The sequence below is a fragment of the Platalea leucorodia genome (assembly GCF_965183815.1).
Source record: "Platalea leucorodia genome assembly, chromosome: 4".
NCBI classification, from domain to species: domain Eukaryota; kingdom Metazoa; phylum Chordata; class Aves; order Pelecaniformes; family Threskiornithidae; genus Platalea; species Platalea leucorodia.
In genome coordinates, this window is record NC_138826.1 from 73,815,130 (window position 1) to 73,833,658 (window position 18,529).

An 18,529-nucleotide genomic window follows, 5' to 3' on the forward strand; every position below is an offset into this window, starting at 1 on the left:
CTCTGTAGCCTCCGCCCTGTCTCGGCGGCTGTGGACAATCTTGTGAGGGAAGTCGAGTCGATAAGGAAAAGGCTAGAAGAACTGAATGAACGCCTCAATGTCATCAGCAAAACCGTCCTTCCCATCCGACTGAATGCTCTGCAGAGCCAGAGGCGTGGAAATACTCAGCTGCGGAGACTTCCAATGCATAGGAGAAGGCTGTATGCTCGCAGGAGACCTCAGAGGAGTTAATTTTCTACCAGAAAAAAGGGGAAATCTTTATTTTTCTCATCTGCTTAAGCCTTTCTCTATGGGACGCTGCTAGAGAGAATAAAGTAAAGCACGTACAAGTCAGCTTTACTAAGGAGACTAGAACTTCTGCATTTTGTTGCTGCCTTTCAAACCTAGGTCAGTAGGTGAAATCTGACCCTGTTCTTCAGTGATGGCTGTTTTGTGTCCCAAGCAGAACCAGTTGACAAGCTCAGTCTACTTGAGTGTGAATACCTTCAGGCTATACAGTCATTCTTTCTGCTTACCAGAGGAAGCTCTTTCTATAAAGATCAGGTGAATTTTTCTCTCTGTCCTATTTTTACAGCACTCCATCTGACACAGCTGGGGAATTTGATCTTTGAAAGTGCTGAATGCCTGATGAATGCAGAAAGATAGATTAGTGCTTGGCATTTCCAGCTGGGCAGGAAGGGGGAGAGGAAGCTGTGTTTTAAAATACAGCCTTAACCTATTCTCCATCAGTACAAAGAATGCCCCGTTCACATGTTCAGAGAGTGGGTATGGTTGGATAACCTTGGTCTGTGCATCACGTTTCAAGACTGAAGATGTGTCAGATTCTAGGGACCAAGCTTTAACATCTATCTTCTGCAAAGAGCATTTTTTTTATCTACCTGGAACTGGGCACTCAAAACCATGTTATTCAGCAGGCACATTTAGAATTTCCAGCGCTCTGAAAGACATCACATTGCCTTCTGCCAAGACCCTTGGAAACCAGGGATGTTTTTTCAAAACTATTTAGATACCTGGTGGCATAGATAGGTGTCTAGAAGGATTTTCCAAAGTAGCTTAAGAGACAGTTCAGTCCCCAAAATCACAGATAATAATTCAATTGGTGTCTAATTCGCAGAGTATCTTCTCCACATACAAGCACTGGCCTCCATTTTCCAACATCCTTTAGCACAATTAAGATCTGTAGAAAAAAAAAAATAACTACGCAACTCAAGAACTTTGGTGCCTCAGGGAGTACCCAGAATACCCCGCCTTCAGCTTGTCTTTGCCTGTGGCTTCCTGATGATGGAACCAGTGATAAAAACCAGTGCAGACATCAAATTATGCACTGAACAGAGGATAGAGTGGGCTTGCACTTCAGGTCTCTAAAGGTAAATCCAATACAGAGATTTCCATCCAGCATTGCAGCCAACTGCATACCTGAAATCTGTTGAAAGATAGGCAGGAGAGTCAGAGAGGAAAAGAAACTATTTTTTTAAAGGTCTGGATGAAGCAATTTATGGAAACAAAACTAAAGAATGGATTATGTCTAAATGGTTGTGGGGGAGGCTGGCATGACAATTGTTTTGCAAACACTCTCCAATCATAAACACTGAGGATGCAGACTATCTATTTAAGGATAACCTCCAGAGGGAAAGGAGAAAAACTAGTTTCCTGTGAAATCTTTCAAAATGAATCAGAAGAAGTAACACAGTCAGCATTTTGGCTGTAACCTGGGAGTTGAGTGGGGGAGGTATGAAGAGTGTATGAGAGAATCTGATAAATATGTCCCGGATGTAAATTCTCTGAGTTCAGGTTTTCAGAAAATAACAAAACTCTAACTTGGAAGGTCTTTCTTTGGCTTTTGCTTAAGAATTTGAAATGCTGCTTAACTAGACAAGGGAAAAATCAAGCCTGTGAAAAGGCTGATAAAAAGATACAGTTGTGCCTTTGGTGAAGTTGTCATAATTTCTCAGGAAATGTAGAGTATTTTCATCCTAGAATATATTTACCTAATTACAAGGAAAAACGGGAGAGAAAGGCCCCATCAACCTCCTCCTTGTTATTCTGTATTCACAGCTACTAGGCTATGCTGTAGCATCAGCTGTACACTTGCACAGACTGCTGGTCCCTCCAGGGGATGCTTTACGTACTTTGCTTGGGGCTGTAGGGACTGCTGGTCACTTTGTCCTATCTAGAGGAAGAATACAACATGAATGTCAGCTTTCATGTTCATATTTTAGACATGAGCATTTTATCAGGCAACCTGACGTATAAAATCCACCATGAAACAGAAAGGCAAGACTTCTGGCTCAGGGAAGTCTCTCAGTCACAGATGGCTGGAGGTGGGAGGCCAGACCAGATCACTGCATGCTTTTACTTTTTACCTAGATGTCCACCGCCAGCTTCTGCCAGAGACAGAGGACTGGGCAAGATGGACCTCTGCTCTGACCCAGTCCATGTATTCCTATACTGATATGTGCAAGTTGGTATTTTTGGCAAAATTCCTCAGCTCAATGGAGAAACTCACTGTTTTAAAAGAGAACAAATAAGCTGCAGCACACAATGTATATCACAATTTTGCAAATTCTTGCATAACGGTGAATAAACCAAATTATATAAATGGTTAATACATTACTAGATCTGTGGCCTTGTCACCACTGATAGCAGCCCCTGTCATTCACTCTGTTAAAGTCCATGCCAGGCCCCAGCCCTGCTCCCTGACCTGAACATGGCCTGTTTGATCAGATGACCGTGGCCAGCTGCTTTAACTTCTTTGTCTTTGCACCACTCTCTCTCTCTAAATGGAAATGCTTTAATGGCACATTTCTGTTATCATTTTCTCTTTTGCTTTTTAAGAGTACAGTAAAGTTACACATCAGTCTGCTTCCATGCCACTCACCTTCTCTCTGAGGAGGCAGAAGTCCAGCTGAGCAGGCATCTCGAGGTGCCTCTGCCTCATCTGCCTGGGGAGGCTGGTCTGATCCATGGCTGCCCAGTGACCGGTATTCGATTCCTGCCTCAGCTACCCACTTCTTAAACGGTCCTGGGCAAGGCATTTTCTCTACCTGGCACTTGTCCTTTGACATGGCTTACACAACTAAAACCACTTGTGATCATGAAGGATCCAAGTCTTCCATGTACGTGAACATAACCAGCTATATAAGCCATCTAAGCCCCCTGTTGTGTTTGTTTACATTTATTTCTGGGAAGGGACCTGGCTAGAGTTTTCAACGGAGCTAACCGGTTGGGCTGTGAACACATGCAGAGGTCAGCGGAGGGAGAGCAAATATCATCAGCGTCTTCTAAGATCTACCCCTTACCTAAAGCTTACAACATCCACAGAGACACAGAGCACTGCCTTAAATTCACTGTCTTAAAAACAACTGTGATCCCTCTTAGTTCCGTTTATTAAAAAAAAAAAAAACAAACAACAAACCAGTCGTTATGATTTTGCAGCTTCAGGAGAGCTGTGCCCCTCCACGCTAGATGTTACACACTTTTGTCAGCACTTCCCCTCCCTTGTGTTTTATTTCCTTCGGATTTCCTCTCTCCCCCAGATGAATAACCCCTGCTCCCACACTTTATTACTCTTCACACTCCTCGGCGTCCTCCATTCCTTCACCCCCGGGGCCGCCGGCGTTCCGCTCCCGCAGCCCGCCGCGGCCGCCTCCCCTCCCTGCCAGCTCCCACCCACCCCGGCTGCCGGCTGCCGGCTGCCCGCGCCCCGCGCCCCCGCCGCCGCGGCGGCGCCGGCGGCCCTTGAGCGCCCCCTGGGGGCGGTGTGCCGCGCTGCAGGCGGCGGGGCGTCCCCGGGGCCCTCCCACCTCGCCCGGGCCTGAGCCGAGCCGAGCCGAGGACACCATGCTGGGCATGATCAAGAACTCCCTGCTGAGCACGGTGGAGGCATGGCCCTACCGGGTGCTGAGCAAAGGGGAGAAGGTAGGTGGCGGGGCGGGCGGCCGGGCTCTGTTCCTCCGGGAGGTTTCTGCGCCAGCCGGGACGGATGAGGCGCTGCGACGGGGAGCGGGTGTCCTCCGGGCAGTGCTTTCCTCCCAGCCCTTCCGGGCAGCTGGCAGCTTCTCCGTCCCTCTCCCCTTCCCCAGGAGCAGCTCAGCTATGAGGAGAGGGCGTGCGAGGGCGGGCGGTTTGCGGCAGTGGAGGTTTCGGGGAAGCCGTTCGACGAAGCCTCGAAGGAAGGGGTGCTCAAGCTCCTCAAGTATGTCGGAGGAACTAACGACAAAGGTGAGAGATGCACCCAGCCCCACGGGGCTTGGGCGATGTTTGTGGTTGACTGCTGCTAGCAGAGGCTTGGTGAAAGCTGGATGGATGGAGACAACGGCACTGTGGGCCCACCTGGCTTGCAGTTCCCGGCACCGGTGGTCTGTGATGGGGATGGCCCCTCGCTGGGAAAAATAAACTTGCCACAGGTCAAAGCGTGCCCAGCCAACTCATGCTATGAGTCCACTCCTAACCCGTCTCTGTTTCAGGGTAAAAATCTCAAAAACGATTTGTTTAAGCAGGAATGAGTTACCTTGCAGCTGGGATAGCGTGAGGATAGGCACGTATATCTATCACAGTTCCCTGGGTGAGCGGTAGCTGATGAAAGCTGGGTTATCTGGGACACTGGTTCTGTGATCTGCCCTTGTAGGCAGTAAAATAACTTTTATGACCTTGATATTTTATCATCTACTCTGGCTATTTTTATTCATGAAAGGATAATGAACAATGAGCTTGCCTTTTAGTGGTACTTTGTAATGTTTTATAATGGTGCTTCCAGGTGATTGCTTCTAGTTCTCAATTTACTAAAGTATGTGCATCAGTAATCACCCATAGCAGGAGGAGAAGACCACAGAGTGGTTCTGAGGCATATACATTTTCTCTCACATCTTTCACAGGCAACTGATAGAGGGACTTGTATATTCTGTTCTTGGAGTGGTGGACAGCATGGACAGTCCTGCTGAAAGCCAGAACAGCTCTGAGTTTTGGGGCGCTGGAACGTGTAGGATGTCTGGAAACATTTGGAAGGGTTTAGGAGAAAGCTCCTGTCACGCAGTATTGGCTATGGGCTCACCACTAAGTGCAGATGATAACGATTTAAATACTGACATAGATTTACATGTGCCACTGACCTGCCCTGGAACTATAGACCCTGTTGTGTTAGAGGTGATTTGTCAGCAGAACAGAGTGTCTCGGTGGCAGGAGCTATATGGTTGAGAACCACACACACGCACACAGAAACAGGACCATTAATAAAAAGCCATCCAGATGTCACCTGGGGCCCTTATCTCCCAGGGTCCTTGTATGGTCAGTGGAGAGAGGAGTTTGGCCCAAGCAGAAGCCTAATGTGGCTGTTCTGCATGCCCCAGAGGACCCTATTCTTGACTGACTGTACAAGGAGTTCAGTATGAGGAGTTTTCCTAAACTAAAATTAGCTTTTGTGAATCCCGTTAATTCTGTGAGTTCTTCAGTAACGCGTGTGTGTCTCTTTCAGGGGTTGGAATGGGCATGACTGCACCTGTCTCCATCACTGCTTTTCCTGCTGAAGATGGCTCCTTACAGCAGAAAGTGAAGGTCTCTCTGCGGATCCCGAGCCAGTTTCAAGCCAACCCTCCTTGTCCTAGCGATAAAAGCATTAAGATTGAAGAGAGACAGGGGATGACCATTTATTCCACGTAAGGAACTCATCCTGGGATTACCAGTCCCAAGTGCTAAAGTCTCTAGCATGCACTGAAGGGCAGTGTTGGTTTTAGCAGGTGACTTGCTGGATAATGGGTGCATGTGGTAGAAGGAGATGGAGGGGTCTTTCTAGACTGAAGATGGGTGTTTTATGCCATTTCTTATCATTGATCATGTTGCACCCATTTGGATTATGGATTTTTTTTAACTGGGAAAACAAGTCCAAAGGTTAGCCCTGAAAGCCCTTTTGTTTCACTTGGGGAGGTAAAAAGCAGCAGAGGGTGAATGTGAAGTTACTGAGTCATTCCTAATCTCTGAAAACTATTGTTTTCCCCACTTTGTGGGATAAAGATGGTTCTTAGTCATCAAGAATGTCCTTCGGTGTGGTTCACATCAAATTACAGGTGTCAGCTGAAGCCTCATTTAGATGGACTCATGCCAGAGTCCATCATGGAAACAAGCAGCCATTGCATTGCTTCCAATAGCCTTTGAATGTCTTCGGTTGTGGACTGACAAGCTGGGCTCAAATTAGCATCACGACTGCAATAAGCTCTTCATCTTGTGTTTAACCCCTTGGATGTTCCCCTGCCTCCTTGCTGGAACTATTTTGGCTGACTCTAAACTGTCTGGCTCCTCCCTTGCCTGCAACCGCTGCCTGACCTCTGCTGCAGGCGTGGGCCACTTCTGCAAGAACAGGCTGTTTTGTCTCAAACCTTGGGCCTGAGGCAGAGTGGTGAGGTGCTGGCTGATGCTGAAACAGTTCCTGTTGGTGGGAGGTCAACATAAACCAGACCAATTCCAGCCTACCCCTTTTAAATAGCATTGTGGGCTGTAATTGCTAACATCTCTGTTCCCACCCCCCCTTTTCCTTGGGCTCACTAGAGTTTCGCTGCCCTTCATGATCTGACTTCCAGCAGATGGTTGTTCACACCACAGTGAACATGGTTGTTGACAGCATTAGTGTAAGGGCTGTGGGCTGAGCAGACTTGGAGATAACCTTGTGCTCTAGGAAGCTGTTCCTCTGATATGGCGTTAATTCAACAGGCAGGGCCATTCTGCTGACTGATACATATGGATCTGTTTGGGGTCTGCCAATGGCTGACTGCACCCCAGCTGTGTAACCCTTGAGACTTAATCTATCACAGACAAAGTGTGCTGCTTCACAAAGAACAGTGCCTGCATGAGTGCATGTTGGCGGGACCTGGATCAAAATGCATGGCTAAATATGTTGTGGCTGTATATTGTTCTCCCTCTCTTCCTTTCTGTGCTCTGCCAGGACTGCTCAGCACCTCTCTGTGCTTGGTTTCTTTGCAGGCAGTTTGGTGGCTATGCCAAAGAGGTGGATTACGTGAACTATGCTGCCAAGCTGAAGTCTGCTCTGGGGAGTGAAGCTGCATACTGCAAGGATTTCTACTTCTGCAATGGGTACGACCCCCCCATGAAGCCTTATGGGCGACGCAATGAGGTCTGGTTTGTGAAAGAGTGAGCATCTGGCTCCCAGTGGTGCTGGCTTGCACTGACAGCCTCCCTACACTATGTCCCCGTCCTCTTCAAAGTAAACTAACAATTTGGCAGAGGCAGAAAACCATTCTTTCCTTCCTCCACACCTATGCCTTGGTCTTTTATGGACCAGCCATTTTAGAACACTGCAGAACCTCCTGACGATCCTGCTCCTTCGTTCTGGGCCAAGTCCTCAACCACACAGACTCTCATGATCTCTTGGTGGCTTGCTTTTATCTCCCTCATGCTCCCAGAGTTCAATGCCGAGACAGCCAAAGTACTTGATTAGCAAGACTGGTGCCTGACAGGAGTCACTGCCAAGTGCTGCCAGACTACTGGTCTCACCTGAGGCAGGCAGAAGAACATGACGGAAGTGCATACAGGGACTTTCTTATCTTCTTGAGCTTGCTGCAGCTGTAAAATGCTGCTTTTATCTGTGCCATTCCAACAGCAGTCTAAAGGGATGTGGGCGTTGCTACCAACACAGCGCAGTGAAAATAAGCATCCTTTACATTGACTCAGACTTTGCAGGAGAGCAATGCTTCTGTCATCTGACTGAAAAATGTCATTTAGAGGAAGATCCAGGTTTCTGTTTGCAGCTGTCCTGTTTGAGTTGAGACATTTTGGGGTGTGTTATGTCCTGATCTTGGCTAGCAGCTGGACAAGGTGATGTGGAGACCCAAAGATCATTTCCTCACCTTCCTGTTACTTGTGTGTAACATTCCCTTTAAAACTAGCCTACACAAGGGCCAAAGCTGAAATGTGTGTGGTAATCTAATTGAATTAGAAAAATACAGGCTGTGGAAAAAGCAGGCGCCTATTACTTGTGATTTGAGGGTGCATTTGAAGAATGGTGAACATCTAGTGGAACTACTGTGGGTGCAGATCTTTAAAAAAACTCGTCTTAAATGGTGTTAGTTTCTGAAGGGCTACCCAGAGCAGCTGTCTTCTTTAAAGGAAAACCTGGCTGTTCTTGAAAACAGGGATTTACATCAAATAATGAGTAGCCCATTGGAAACTTTGAATACAATAGTAAGGGTGGATCTTGTTTTAGGAAGACCAGCAATGTTTAACTGTTGGGCATCGAACCAGCATTTTAGCTGTGGGCTCTGCCAGGTAGGCAGCAGGATGCCCACAGTGGGAACACGCTCATACGCCATGCTACTATGGGTGCCTCTATAATTCATTAACTCCCCTAAAAGAGGTGCGCTCTTCTGATGCTTAAGTGCCCCAAAGTTCAGCTGCTTTCGAAAAGCCATTTTCCCCCTGGAGCTGAAAGAGAGATTTGTCAGATGGCATCCCAGGTTCTGGCTGGTTGGGCTGTTTGACATGTGCCTGCTTCCTGAGAACAAATCTCAGCAGTAAAAGGAGAAAACCTGAGGTTCCGATGTGCCTTCCTTTTCTCCATTGTGAGCCATATAAGAGCTTTGCTGTGGACGTTATGACAGAGTTTCAGTCACCTGTGTGCAAGAGCAGCTAGTCAGGATGGGTAAAAAGAGCAGATATCATTTAATTTTCAAAAAAAACCAAGGGAAAAGCTATTGGCTGCAGTTAGTGATTGCAGTGCAGGGGATGAAGAATCAAAAGGGAAATCGAAGCAGACAAAGAGTTAGGCTTTTGAAGGAGTTTTTGAAGGAGCAAAGGCCCTTCTAAGGCCGTCCCTGAAGCCAAAGGGGTCTATTCAAGTCCCAGATTATTTTTATCTGTGTGGGTGAGGAATGGAGGGGTACAGTGCTGCCTGGTTTATGCATTCCCGGGTTCATTTTGGAACTTGTGCGTAGACTGCGGATACAGTCCTTTCTGGCTGCCAGTGATGAATGCCCTGCAATGATCAAAATCCTGAAGTTTCTCAAAATTTCTCCTGTGAAATCTCAGACATTAGGAAGACCAATAATAAACCTGGTATGAACAGAGCTGCACATCTCAGCAGCATGGTTTTTTTTTGTAACATGCATACACTCTGAACAGAAAGCAAGAGCTTCTGACCCAACAGTGAGAGTAATCGTGTCTGTAGGCTCTGCCTGTGCAGTCCTGCTACTGGGCTTTTGCATGCAGTAGGAAGGGTACAGTTTCATAAACAGTGTTAAGTGATATCAAAAGCTTATGCAAACAGAATTGCCTTTTCTGTATGTCATGGTTTAACCCGGTGGGCAGCTAATCACCACACAGCCACTTGCTCACTGCCCCCTGCAGTGGCATGGGGGAGAGAATCGGAAAAAAGGTAGAACTTGTGGATTGAGATAAAGACAATGAATTAGGACAGAAAAGGGAGAGAAAATAATAATGATAAAAGAATATAGAAAACAAGTGATGCACAATGCAATTGCTCAGCACCCACTGACCGATGCCCAGCCAGTTCCCGAGCAATGGCCGTGCCCCCCTGGCCAACTCCTCCCAGTTTTTTGTTCAGCATGATGTCATATGGTATGGAATAGCCCTTTGGGCAGTTTGGGTCAGTTGTCCTGGCTGTGTACCCTCCCAGCTTCTTGTTCACCTCCAGCCTCCTTGCTGGCAGGGCAGTATGAGAAGCTGAAAAGTCCCTGCCTTAGTGTAAGCGCTGCTCAGCAACAACAAAAACATCACTGTGTTATCAACATTATTCTCATCCTAGATCCAAACACAGTACTATACCAGCTACTAGGAAGAAAATTAACTCTATCCTAGCTGAAACCAGGACATTGTGCAAGCAAAGATGTCTATGTTCTGTCTGCATTTTCTAGAGTTTTCAAATAAATAAATAAATAAATAAATAAATAAATAAATAGTGATTTACAATTTTTGTGCTGATCATTGCCTTTGTAAGCTCAGTGGGAGTTGATGATTTGAAAAGACTTTTGGTTGCCAGTTTATCTTTTCTGTTTGGGGTACTAATCATGTCACAGCATCTATAGTCATAATGCTTTTTCCAATAAATTGCTATTTTAGGTATCCTGGTGTGGCCCTGCATTATCTGACTGTGCGAGACAGGAGCTGATGGAGTAATCTCCTTCTCATTGGTTCCAGCCACTGAGAGGCTTTGACTGATGTATTTGTGCTAATGTAGAAACTAGGGGCCCTGCTCACCTGAGGAAAATTGTGTGTTCACTTGTGTGTTCCTGTGGCTGGGGTTCACAGAGAGTGTTCAGGCAAATATTCGTGACTGATTTTCAACACGACCTACTATCTGGAAATGTTAGATATTGTCACATGTCTAGCTCAGTGACCTGCTGCCAGTGATGGACAGTAGTGGACAACTGAGAGATTACAGGATCAGTGCAACTGTGGGATGATATCTCTTCTAAATATTCCCCCATCTTTAGTACAGTGTGGCTCGGGGGTATTTGTTACTGTGCTTGGTAGACCCTGAAAGGCTTAATCCCTTGCACTTGTCCAGTTGCTTTTTAGACTAGGTAAATTTACTATATCTGCAGCATCCTTTTGTCCTATGGCAAGGAGTTCCTTGCATGTGGAAGGGCAGAAATACTCTTTGGCTGAGGGTTTCCAGCAGGTTGTCTCTCTGGTCCATAGGCAGCTGGGTCATCCAGCTCTTTGATGCACTTCCATCACTGCAGGTGCAGGTTTGTTTGGACAGCCAGACTCACTGTTGACATTAGAGGGTTTCCAGCAACATCTTTGTGCTGGGGCCAGGAGTCAGAGGTGCACTCTGGATTTTGACTCGAGGCCAGTATGGTCACAGCCACTCCGTTACAAGCAATTGACTCCTGAACTGATATTAAAAAAAAAAAAGCTTTTTCTCTGCCCCCTCCAGTATTTGCTCTCCGAGGAATAGCAGTGCAGCAGGTTGCCTAGAGACCTCCTTGCTTCTCTTCTGTGCCTGTGCAGTGTCCTTTTCCGTCTCAAGCAAACACTGAAACAGGGATATTTTGGCGCTTTTCTGATGTTCGAAAGGGAGTCATGGTGTTAACTGTTGTGTGTGGATTTAAGAAGACTGTGCAGGGGAAACTGGAAGAAGGACGTTTCTTCTTGCTTAGGCACCGTGGCGCTGGTAGCAGCTGCCTTGCTGTGTTGTTGGGGTGCGGTGGGCATGCGCAGCGAAGGCTGCATCGCTGCCCGGGGCTCCTCTCCCATCGCCCCACTTGGTGGGGAAGAGGAGCACCTCCATGGCTGCCTGCGCTGCCTCCTGGGCTGGACCGGCTCAGCGAGGTAACGGCCTTGGGAATTATCTCTGTCTTCCAGAAACAGGAGTGGCCTTGCTACTAATTAGCAGCCCGGCAGGTCCCTCCCAGCACAGTGCGGTGCAGCGGTGTGATGGTGATAGGGCTGGCCACAGGAAGGGCCACATTTAAATAGAGCCAAGTTCGAAAGCATAATCTTGATGGGAATTATATGCATGCCGTGTAGATTTAGCCATACTGGATATACTGGTTTCCTAAGCTGCCCCACTTGTTAGTAACGTAATCTGTGAGAGTTTTCCTGCTGGCCTCAACAGTGGCAAACCATATATATTTATATATATGTACATGTGTACCTGTATAAATATTTGTATATGTGTGCGTACGTGTATATGTACATGTATATGTATACACGTAGTGTATGTGTAGGGGCCTCCAGACTACCCGCTTTGATCTATTGGTTGGCTTCTGCTGTCGCTGAATAACTTGCTAATGCGAACACAGCCACAGGGCAAACATTTGCAGACTAACGTTTTAAGTCTGCTAGAATGAGAGCTTTGTTAGTTTCAGAAATAAATACTTTCTTTTGTAGACACATGCCTAAATATATCTAACACTGCATTAAGAAGGCGACAGCCTTTATAAAAGAGTTAATTGGTTAAGTTGTCCGTATAAATCTGGCCAGATTTACAATACCATAGTCACTTTGAGGGAATGGGTGATTTATGGTGAATGGGGAAGTAACATCATTATTTCCCCATTTTCATCAATCACCGTGGCAAAGGGTGTGTGAGCAGCTATTGTGCTTGTGGTAGCAAATTTTCAGCTTTGCAAGACTGCCTGAAGGCAATGGGACAGGGGAAGAAGATGGCTCCTAGCTCACATCGTCCCTCCTGCTGTAATTACAGTAATACCTCTTTTACCATAGCACTCTGAGCAGCGACTCTCTCTCTTCTGTGACAGCATTTCAGCCACACTGAGCTAAAAAAGAAATGCAGGTCTTTTGATGGGACCATAAGTAGCTTTGGATGTATAACGCCTCTATAAAACTGCTTGGCAACATGATTTATTGGAGCAGGATCAGTGGTAAAAGTGACTTCTCTGACAGTAATGGATGAAACACTTCCAGTGTAGCTACTCTGTCTCTGCTTGGTGCCTATGCCAACAGCAGGCTGGTTTTGTCAGCTCATTCATAATCTCTGCTTTGCTTTCAGCAGAATCTGTTGCACAAGACAGGTTTCAGCCATGGTGGATACTTTTTTCCTAGTCCTCTGTGGGAGCTGCTGCAGAAGATGGGTCAGTGCAAATGCTGCTTGATTCCTAAGGTGCTGTCTGTCTAATTCCACATCCAGACCCCATGCCTAGGTGAGACTTGGGTGCATGCTGCTCCCCTACCCCTCACTGCTGCCCACCCCCCAGTTTCCGTGAGGAGGAACTTGAGTGAATAGGGTGGAGGGAGCCGCGCTGTTCTTAGACTGAGTGTGAGGTCTGGCAGCCCAAGGTCAGATGTATCTTCTGTGCAGTCCCAGTGAGAAGACTGGGTTGAGAAGCCTGAATTTTAGGTGTGGATTTTTCAAAAGTACAAATGGAAGTGAAAGATCCCAGAAACCACATCCTGAAAGATACCACTGGGATTTGGGTGTTTCAATGTCTTTGAAGATCTGGAGTCTCATGCTGAGTCATCAACTCACGGCCACATACCAAGCACAGGATCAGGCCACTGCCTCCCATTTTACATCCCCTGCAGCCTGGGCTGCAGCGTGGACTTACAAGTGCCATGGCCCTTCTCCCCCTCTGAGATACCACGAGCTGATGCAGCTGGACATTGTAAGCTGTGAGCTTCTCACCAACCCCGCTTGCTTTGCGGGACCAAGAAGCAGCAGAGATGCTCTGGAGCTAAGAGGCCATTGAGAGGCAGCCGGTATGGAAAAGCAGTTCCTCAGCCATGCACTGCAGTGCCCTGACCTGCATCGTGACTCGGGTGACAGCGTGGCGTTGTGTGTGTAGTGTGGCACTGGCAGTGTGACCGGACACTAGGGCTCCCTGTGGTGGGACAGCACAGCCCACGCCTGTGCTATGTGGGCAGCGGCACCACCCACCCTGCCCATGCCTGGACTTGGAAGCTAAGTGGGTTTGGGTCTATGTGAGGAGTGTGTTGGGGAAGTGTCGTCTTCAATACATACTTCTGTTATCCCAAGAGAAAACAGAGAAGCATTGCCATGGCAACTATTTTCCCTTGAGTATTTTTCCAGAGTTTTCCAATCTCATTCAATTTTTTTTATATCCTTAGTGTTTAATTTAAGGCCTTTCCTAATTGGAGTCCAAAGAAGCAATTGAAGCGTCTTCTGTCATTAGACAAAAAGTTCAGTCATCTTCCCACATGACTGATGAAGTACAAGATCAACAGAATTGAATGTTGCTGTGAGTAGGAGAGGAGAGGATCTGAAATTTGAAATGCATTGTACTTAGACAAATGAAACAAATGAAACCTTCTTCCCAAAGCAAAGCATCGAAATAAATGGTAGTGTACAGCATGACAATTTTGGGTACACTTTCCTGCTGGCAGATCTTTCTGGCTGTTTAATCACTGATTGCAGAGTTTCTCAGTCCTCTTTATGACTCAGCTTTACAAGGGAACATCTTTCTAAATCAACATGTGCGGGCTCATTGAAATCTCTTTCATGAGCGGTAGTATTATTTAGCCAGAGTACTTTGAAGGGGTTGGTTACTGCAGTGGTGTTTATCTGGGGTAATTAAGTTCATGTAAAACCATGCCTCTCATTCTCCCATTCCTTGCTTCTACCTGCACATCGGTACCCATGTGTGGGAAACCCAAGCTGAAGGGGGAGGAAAAATCCTGTGGAGATGTAGGAGGGAGAAGGCTGATGCCCTGGTTGTGCTGTTTCAGGGGAGGGTGGTGTGAGGGTGGGTTGGTTGGGCACAGTGCCTTGGGTGCCCCATAACTCATGTGCTGGCCCTTTACCTTGGCAGACATTGCTGGGGGAGACAGCCAAAACCCTTCCAATAAGGGTTTATGCTGTGATGGCTGCAGTACAATTAAACTTAGAAGAGGAACCAGAGATGCCTCCCAACTTCTCCAGCTCTGCCTTGAGCCAGACCCTGTCTCCTCCCTACACCGGGGCCCAGGGAACAAAGCTCTCCATGGAAATCTCAAGCACAACTCTGCTTCTGCTGTGTTGCCATCTGCTTTGCACAAGACTTTGGTATACGCCTTTGTGGAGAGCCACGCTCTTTCTCTGAGGACATTCTCAGCACTGCTCCCCAGGAGGGGCGAAATCCTGAGCCACGAGAGCAGCTGAGACTGCTCTGAGCAGCCCTCCCTGCCCCAGGGAGGGGAAAAACAGAAACACTGCTTTTATGAGATGCTCCGTCTTGGAAACCTGGCCTAAAACACCCTCCTGCCCAGCCAATTTCAAAACAATGAAGGCAGTCCTGTGGGTTTTGGAGTGTTTGCTTGATCTGAATGGGGAAACAGGGTCTGGAGCAAATAGAGCTGGAAAAAACAGGTACAGTTTCAGGCATACGAGGTACCCAGGGTGGTTTTGTTCCTCCCAGGTGTGTTTGTTTGTCTGACTGTGTGTTGACCCCTATGTAGCTTCATGCCTCACCTCTCCCATCTCCCTGGGCATGGTAGTGGCAGTGCTTACCTTCAAGGCAGGCAGTGGCCTGTTCCCTGCTTTGCTCCTCAGATGCATGCTCCAGGCAAGGTCAGTATCAGCTTTTTAATGGTTGCACAGATCTCTCTGGATCCAGGAATGAAGGCCAGTTCTTGAACCAGGGGAGTCATTTGACTGGAGACAGCTCTCCACAGAGCTGGTTTGTTAACAGGCAGCAGTTCATTTATTTTACATTGCGATGGTGCTATTTCTGAACAAGAGAGTAAAATGAAAGTTTTTTTCTGTAGTATATGATTTAGTTTTTGGCTTTTCAGAATTTGTTTATTTTGAATGGAAGCCCAGAATGCACAGAATGTAGCAAAAATTGCATAGATACAGACAGGGGTTTTTGTTTCACCTTTCAAGTTACTTCCACTCCCGATGCTAAGGCAGTAGCATTTGAAAAGGCTCTGGATGTTTTCCCTTTCCCTGGAAATAAATACGTGAAAATAACAATCCTGAAGAAACACTGGAGGCAGCTGCTTCCACGTAACTCTACTGAAAGCAACACTATACGACCAGGCGCACCAGTGAGATGAGAAAACTGTCCTGGGAACCGCCACCCAACCAGAGAGTTTCCCAGTGACTGCAGCTCCCTGCCCTGGGAGATGCGGCAAGGGGATGAATGGGAGCTTCCCAGACAGTCCTGATGTGAAGATAAACACAATTGTTTTCCAAAATTTTTGATCCCATAATCCATGAGTCCATTTATCATAAATAGCCATTGCACAGCCCACTGTTATGACAAACTCTTCTGGAATGAATCCCATTCCAGAATTATGACAAGCTAAAAATGATGTCTATTCCCATGGCTATAGACAGAGAGCTGCTACTCAGCAACAACTGTACCACCAAGTGCCATAAAAATAGCCCCTTTGGAATTATTCAGTGTTTGGGAGTTGTCATTTCATAGGGGTAAAAATGGATCCATATTGTCACAAAATATGCATAATATGTATTCACAGCTTTATAAATAGCATTTATAAAATTATGTGTATAATTTTATCTTAAATTGATGCTGAGCAAATAGACAAAACAATCAACAAGAACTTAGCACAGAAGTTTTGTTCTGAGGAGAAATCTTGGTTGCTGGTAACACCTTAGATAACTAAGACTTTTGCCTTAGAAATGCAGATGTCAAAAGAGACCTTCATCCTCTCTCCCCCCTTCCTTTCTTTCTTTCTTTAAGACAGCTTTACAGAAGAATGTTCAAATAACTGCCATCATGGCAAATGTGATGACTCTAAGCTAAAGAAGCAGCCCGGGCCAGAGTTGTCACCCCACACAAATTAATTCCACAGCTTTAGCTATTCTGTAGGAGAGAGGTTTCCAAATGCAGAGCTGTATATCACTTGGAGTCCCAGCTCTTGGAAGTGGAGTCACAAATGTAATGGAAATTCAGTTGCTGAAATGGGGCTCTGAGCCAGAACTGGGGGCAGTAGCTGGGACATAACTTGAATTGGCTCTTAGAGGAGCATTTGGGGACTCTGCTCTTTGGCTTCCTCTCTTGTTATTCTGCTTCCTTTCATCTCACTTGCCCTTGCAACACTGGTGTGGGGACAAAGCATTTGTACTGGTGGGTGAAGAAGATGAGGTCTCATTGAAGGCATCTTTCCTTTCCCGCTTATTGGCTCTGCTGAAAGGGAGCAAGTACAAATAGGAAGGTTTTACTGCTGCCCTGCCCCAGGCTTTCCTGTCTGCCCTCTCCCCTCTGGAGCCTGGCTCAGGTGCTCAGTCACATCCTGTAGTGGCCAAAGCCCTAGGGAATGGTAGGAGCTAGGGGTGAGGAAGGCGATATCCGGGGAAGAAATATTGCAACATTGGAGCAATAATGCAGCAGAACTCAATGTGAGGCCTTATAGGAGAGGACGATGGTTTTGTCTGAGAACAGAAGTGGTTTTATTCACTCACACTCACATATCTGTACTCATAAGCAGCTGGATGCCAGCATCCAAGTGGTAGTTTACTCTGGGTCAGATTGCCACAGCCATCACTGATAGTCCCAGTTGGGGACTACCCTCCAGAGGAGTGACCTGTGGCTTGCCAGGAAGCACAAGGTGGAGAACTGGATTCGTGTCCTGGAGGGTGCCACCCCCATACAACATCATGCATCAGAGCTGTGTTTGTGGAGTCTCGGGATATAGTGCATGAGCAGACACGGTTGTCCTGTCCTGACCAGAGGGGATGAGGCAGTTTAAAAGCAGGATTTAGCAACTGAGAGAGGAGAATAAAATGGACATCTCAGAATGGTGCAACAGCACAAGACAGCAATTTCACTGAAACTCTGAGATCATTTAAATTGTAATGCTTTTCCTTAGAAGTCAGCATTAAAAAAATCCTTTTAATGAAATATGACATTTTTCTTTGAAAAAATTCTTAGAATAGTACATTTTAAAAAAAAGGTTTTTTTCATTTTTTCCTATGATTTCACAAAAGTCAATAAATATTTTCTGGGGAAAATTGTATCCCTCTTACCGTTTTACTGAAATTATCAAATCGTTTCCAGGACAACTTTCCAGTAGCACTAGGGTTCACATTTCTACTTCTTGACAGGTCAGGGAGGTCTTGGTCAGAGAAATCAAGGGACAGACAAAAATGTCAGAACTGTGCTTTGATGTTTTTCCACCTCTTGCTAAACCAAGAAATATTGCCTGTTAATGTGATAAAAAGGAGTGAGGGTAGCAGGGGATTTATGCCCTCCTGGAGACATGGTATGCGAGCTCTCCTCCAAGTTCTCTCATGCTATTTCCATGGCAACTCCATATAATGATAACTCCCACTGATTTTCTTCTTTTATCTGTTATTTTGGTCCCAGATAGTGATGGAGCTGAGGCACCCATTTCTTTCACACCATTTGATGCCCATCGACAGCCAAAAGTAAATAATATCCTCATTCTTCAGACCTTTAGGAAGCGCAGTTAGTTCACAGCACTTTCGGGAATTCACCTGCAGAGCTGGACAGAGCTGAGACAGGAAAATCAGTGCTACAGATGCTCAGAGGAAGCTGCAAAAGACAAACATTCGCTGTCAGCACAAGGTGACAGGATTACATCCCACTCCTGCCTTTCTCCTCCCCTTGGCCAGGATACCAGCTGGAGGCTAAGTAGGAGGCCATGGTGCAATGGGAGGATGGATGATTTGGGTGCAGGCATCTCAGCTGTCCTGCCCACGGAGACAGGAGGTCACTCTGCCTGACTGGAAGATGCTCCCATCCCCCCTGCTGTCTGTTCATGATTGCATATCTAGTCCAGATCACGAGACAAGGGACAGGAGGTTCTTCCAGGCAGAACTGCAGCCAGAGAAACTCTTGACCAAGTGCCTCTAGCTTGTGACTTCCTCCCTCTTACGAAATCTCTGCAGCAAACTGCTGCTGGCTGATTTTACATAGCAGAAGTGGCAGGCATGCAGCTTGTTCTGGGAAACCTGTGCTTGCTTCATCTAGCTAATAGAACAGGACAGGACAAATCGTCAGGGCCGGGGGGGGCGAGTCTACAGAGAGCCTCAAGACCAGCTGCCAGCATGGGCTGTGATTCAGTCAGTGCCAGGGAGGACAGGACAGTCTGAACAGGGTGGCCTATCCTAAGC

At 46.7% G+C, this 18,529-nt stretch overlaps 1 protein-coding gene across 1 annotated transcript; it reads left to right on the top strand.

Moving 5' to 3' along the window:
* Nucleotides 1-3,808: 3,808 nt before the first annotated feature.
* Nucleotides 3,809-9,921, top strand: HEBP1 (heme binding protein 1). Its single transcript, XM_082310602.1, has 4 exons — nt 3,809-3,918; nt 4,083-4,221; nt 5,471-5,651; nt 6,970-9,921. Exons 1-4 carry the CDS (start codon nt 3,841-3,843, stop codon nt 7,139-7,141), a joined length of 570 nt encoding a protein of 189 aa, XP_082166728.1. The 5' UTR covers nt 3,809-3,840; the 3' UTR covers nt 7,142-9,921.
* Nucleotides 9,922-18,529: the final 8,608 nt, after the last annotated feature.

Excerpts from the sequence above, each read along its gene's own strand:
- HEBP1 (XM_082310602.1), top strand. The coding sequence starts at position 3,841 with ATGCTGGGCATGATCAAGAACTCCCTGCTGAGCACGGTGGAGGCATGG. Across the intron at positions 3,919-4,082 it reads TGCTGAGCAAAGGGGAGAAG|GAGCAGCTCAGCTATGAGGA; the intron begins GTAGGTGGCGGG and ends CCCCTTCCCCAG. Across the intron at positions 4,222-5,470 it reads CGGAGGAACTAACGACAAAG|GGGTTGGAATGGGCATGACT; the intron begins GTGAGAGATGCA and ends TGTCTCTTTCAG.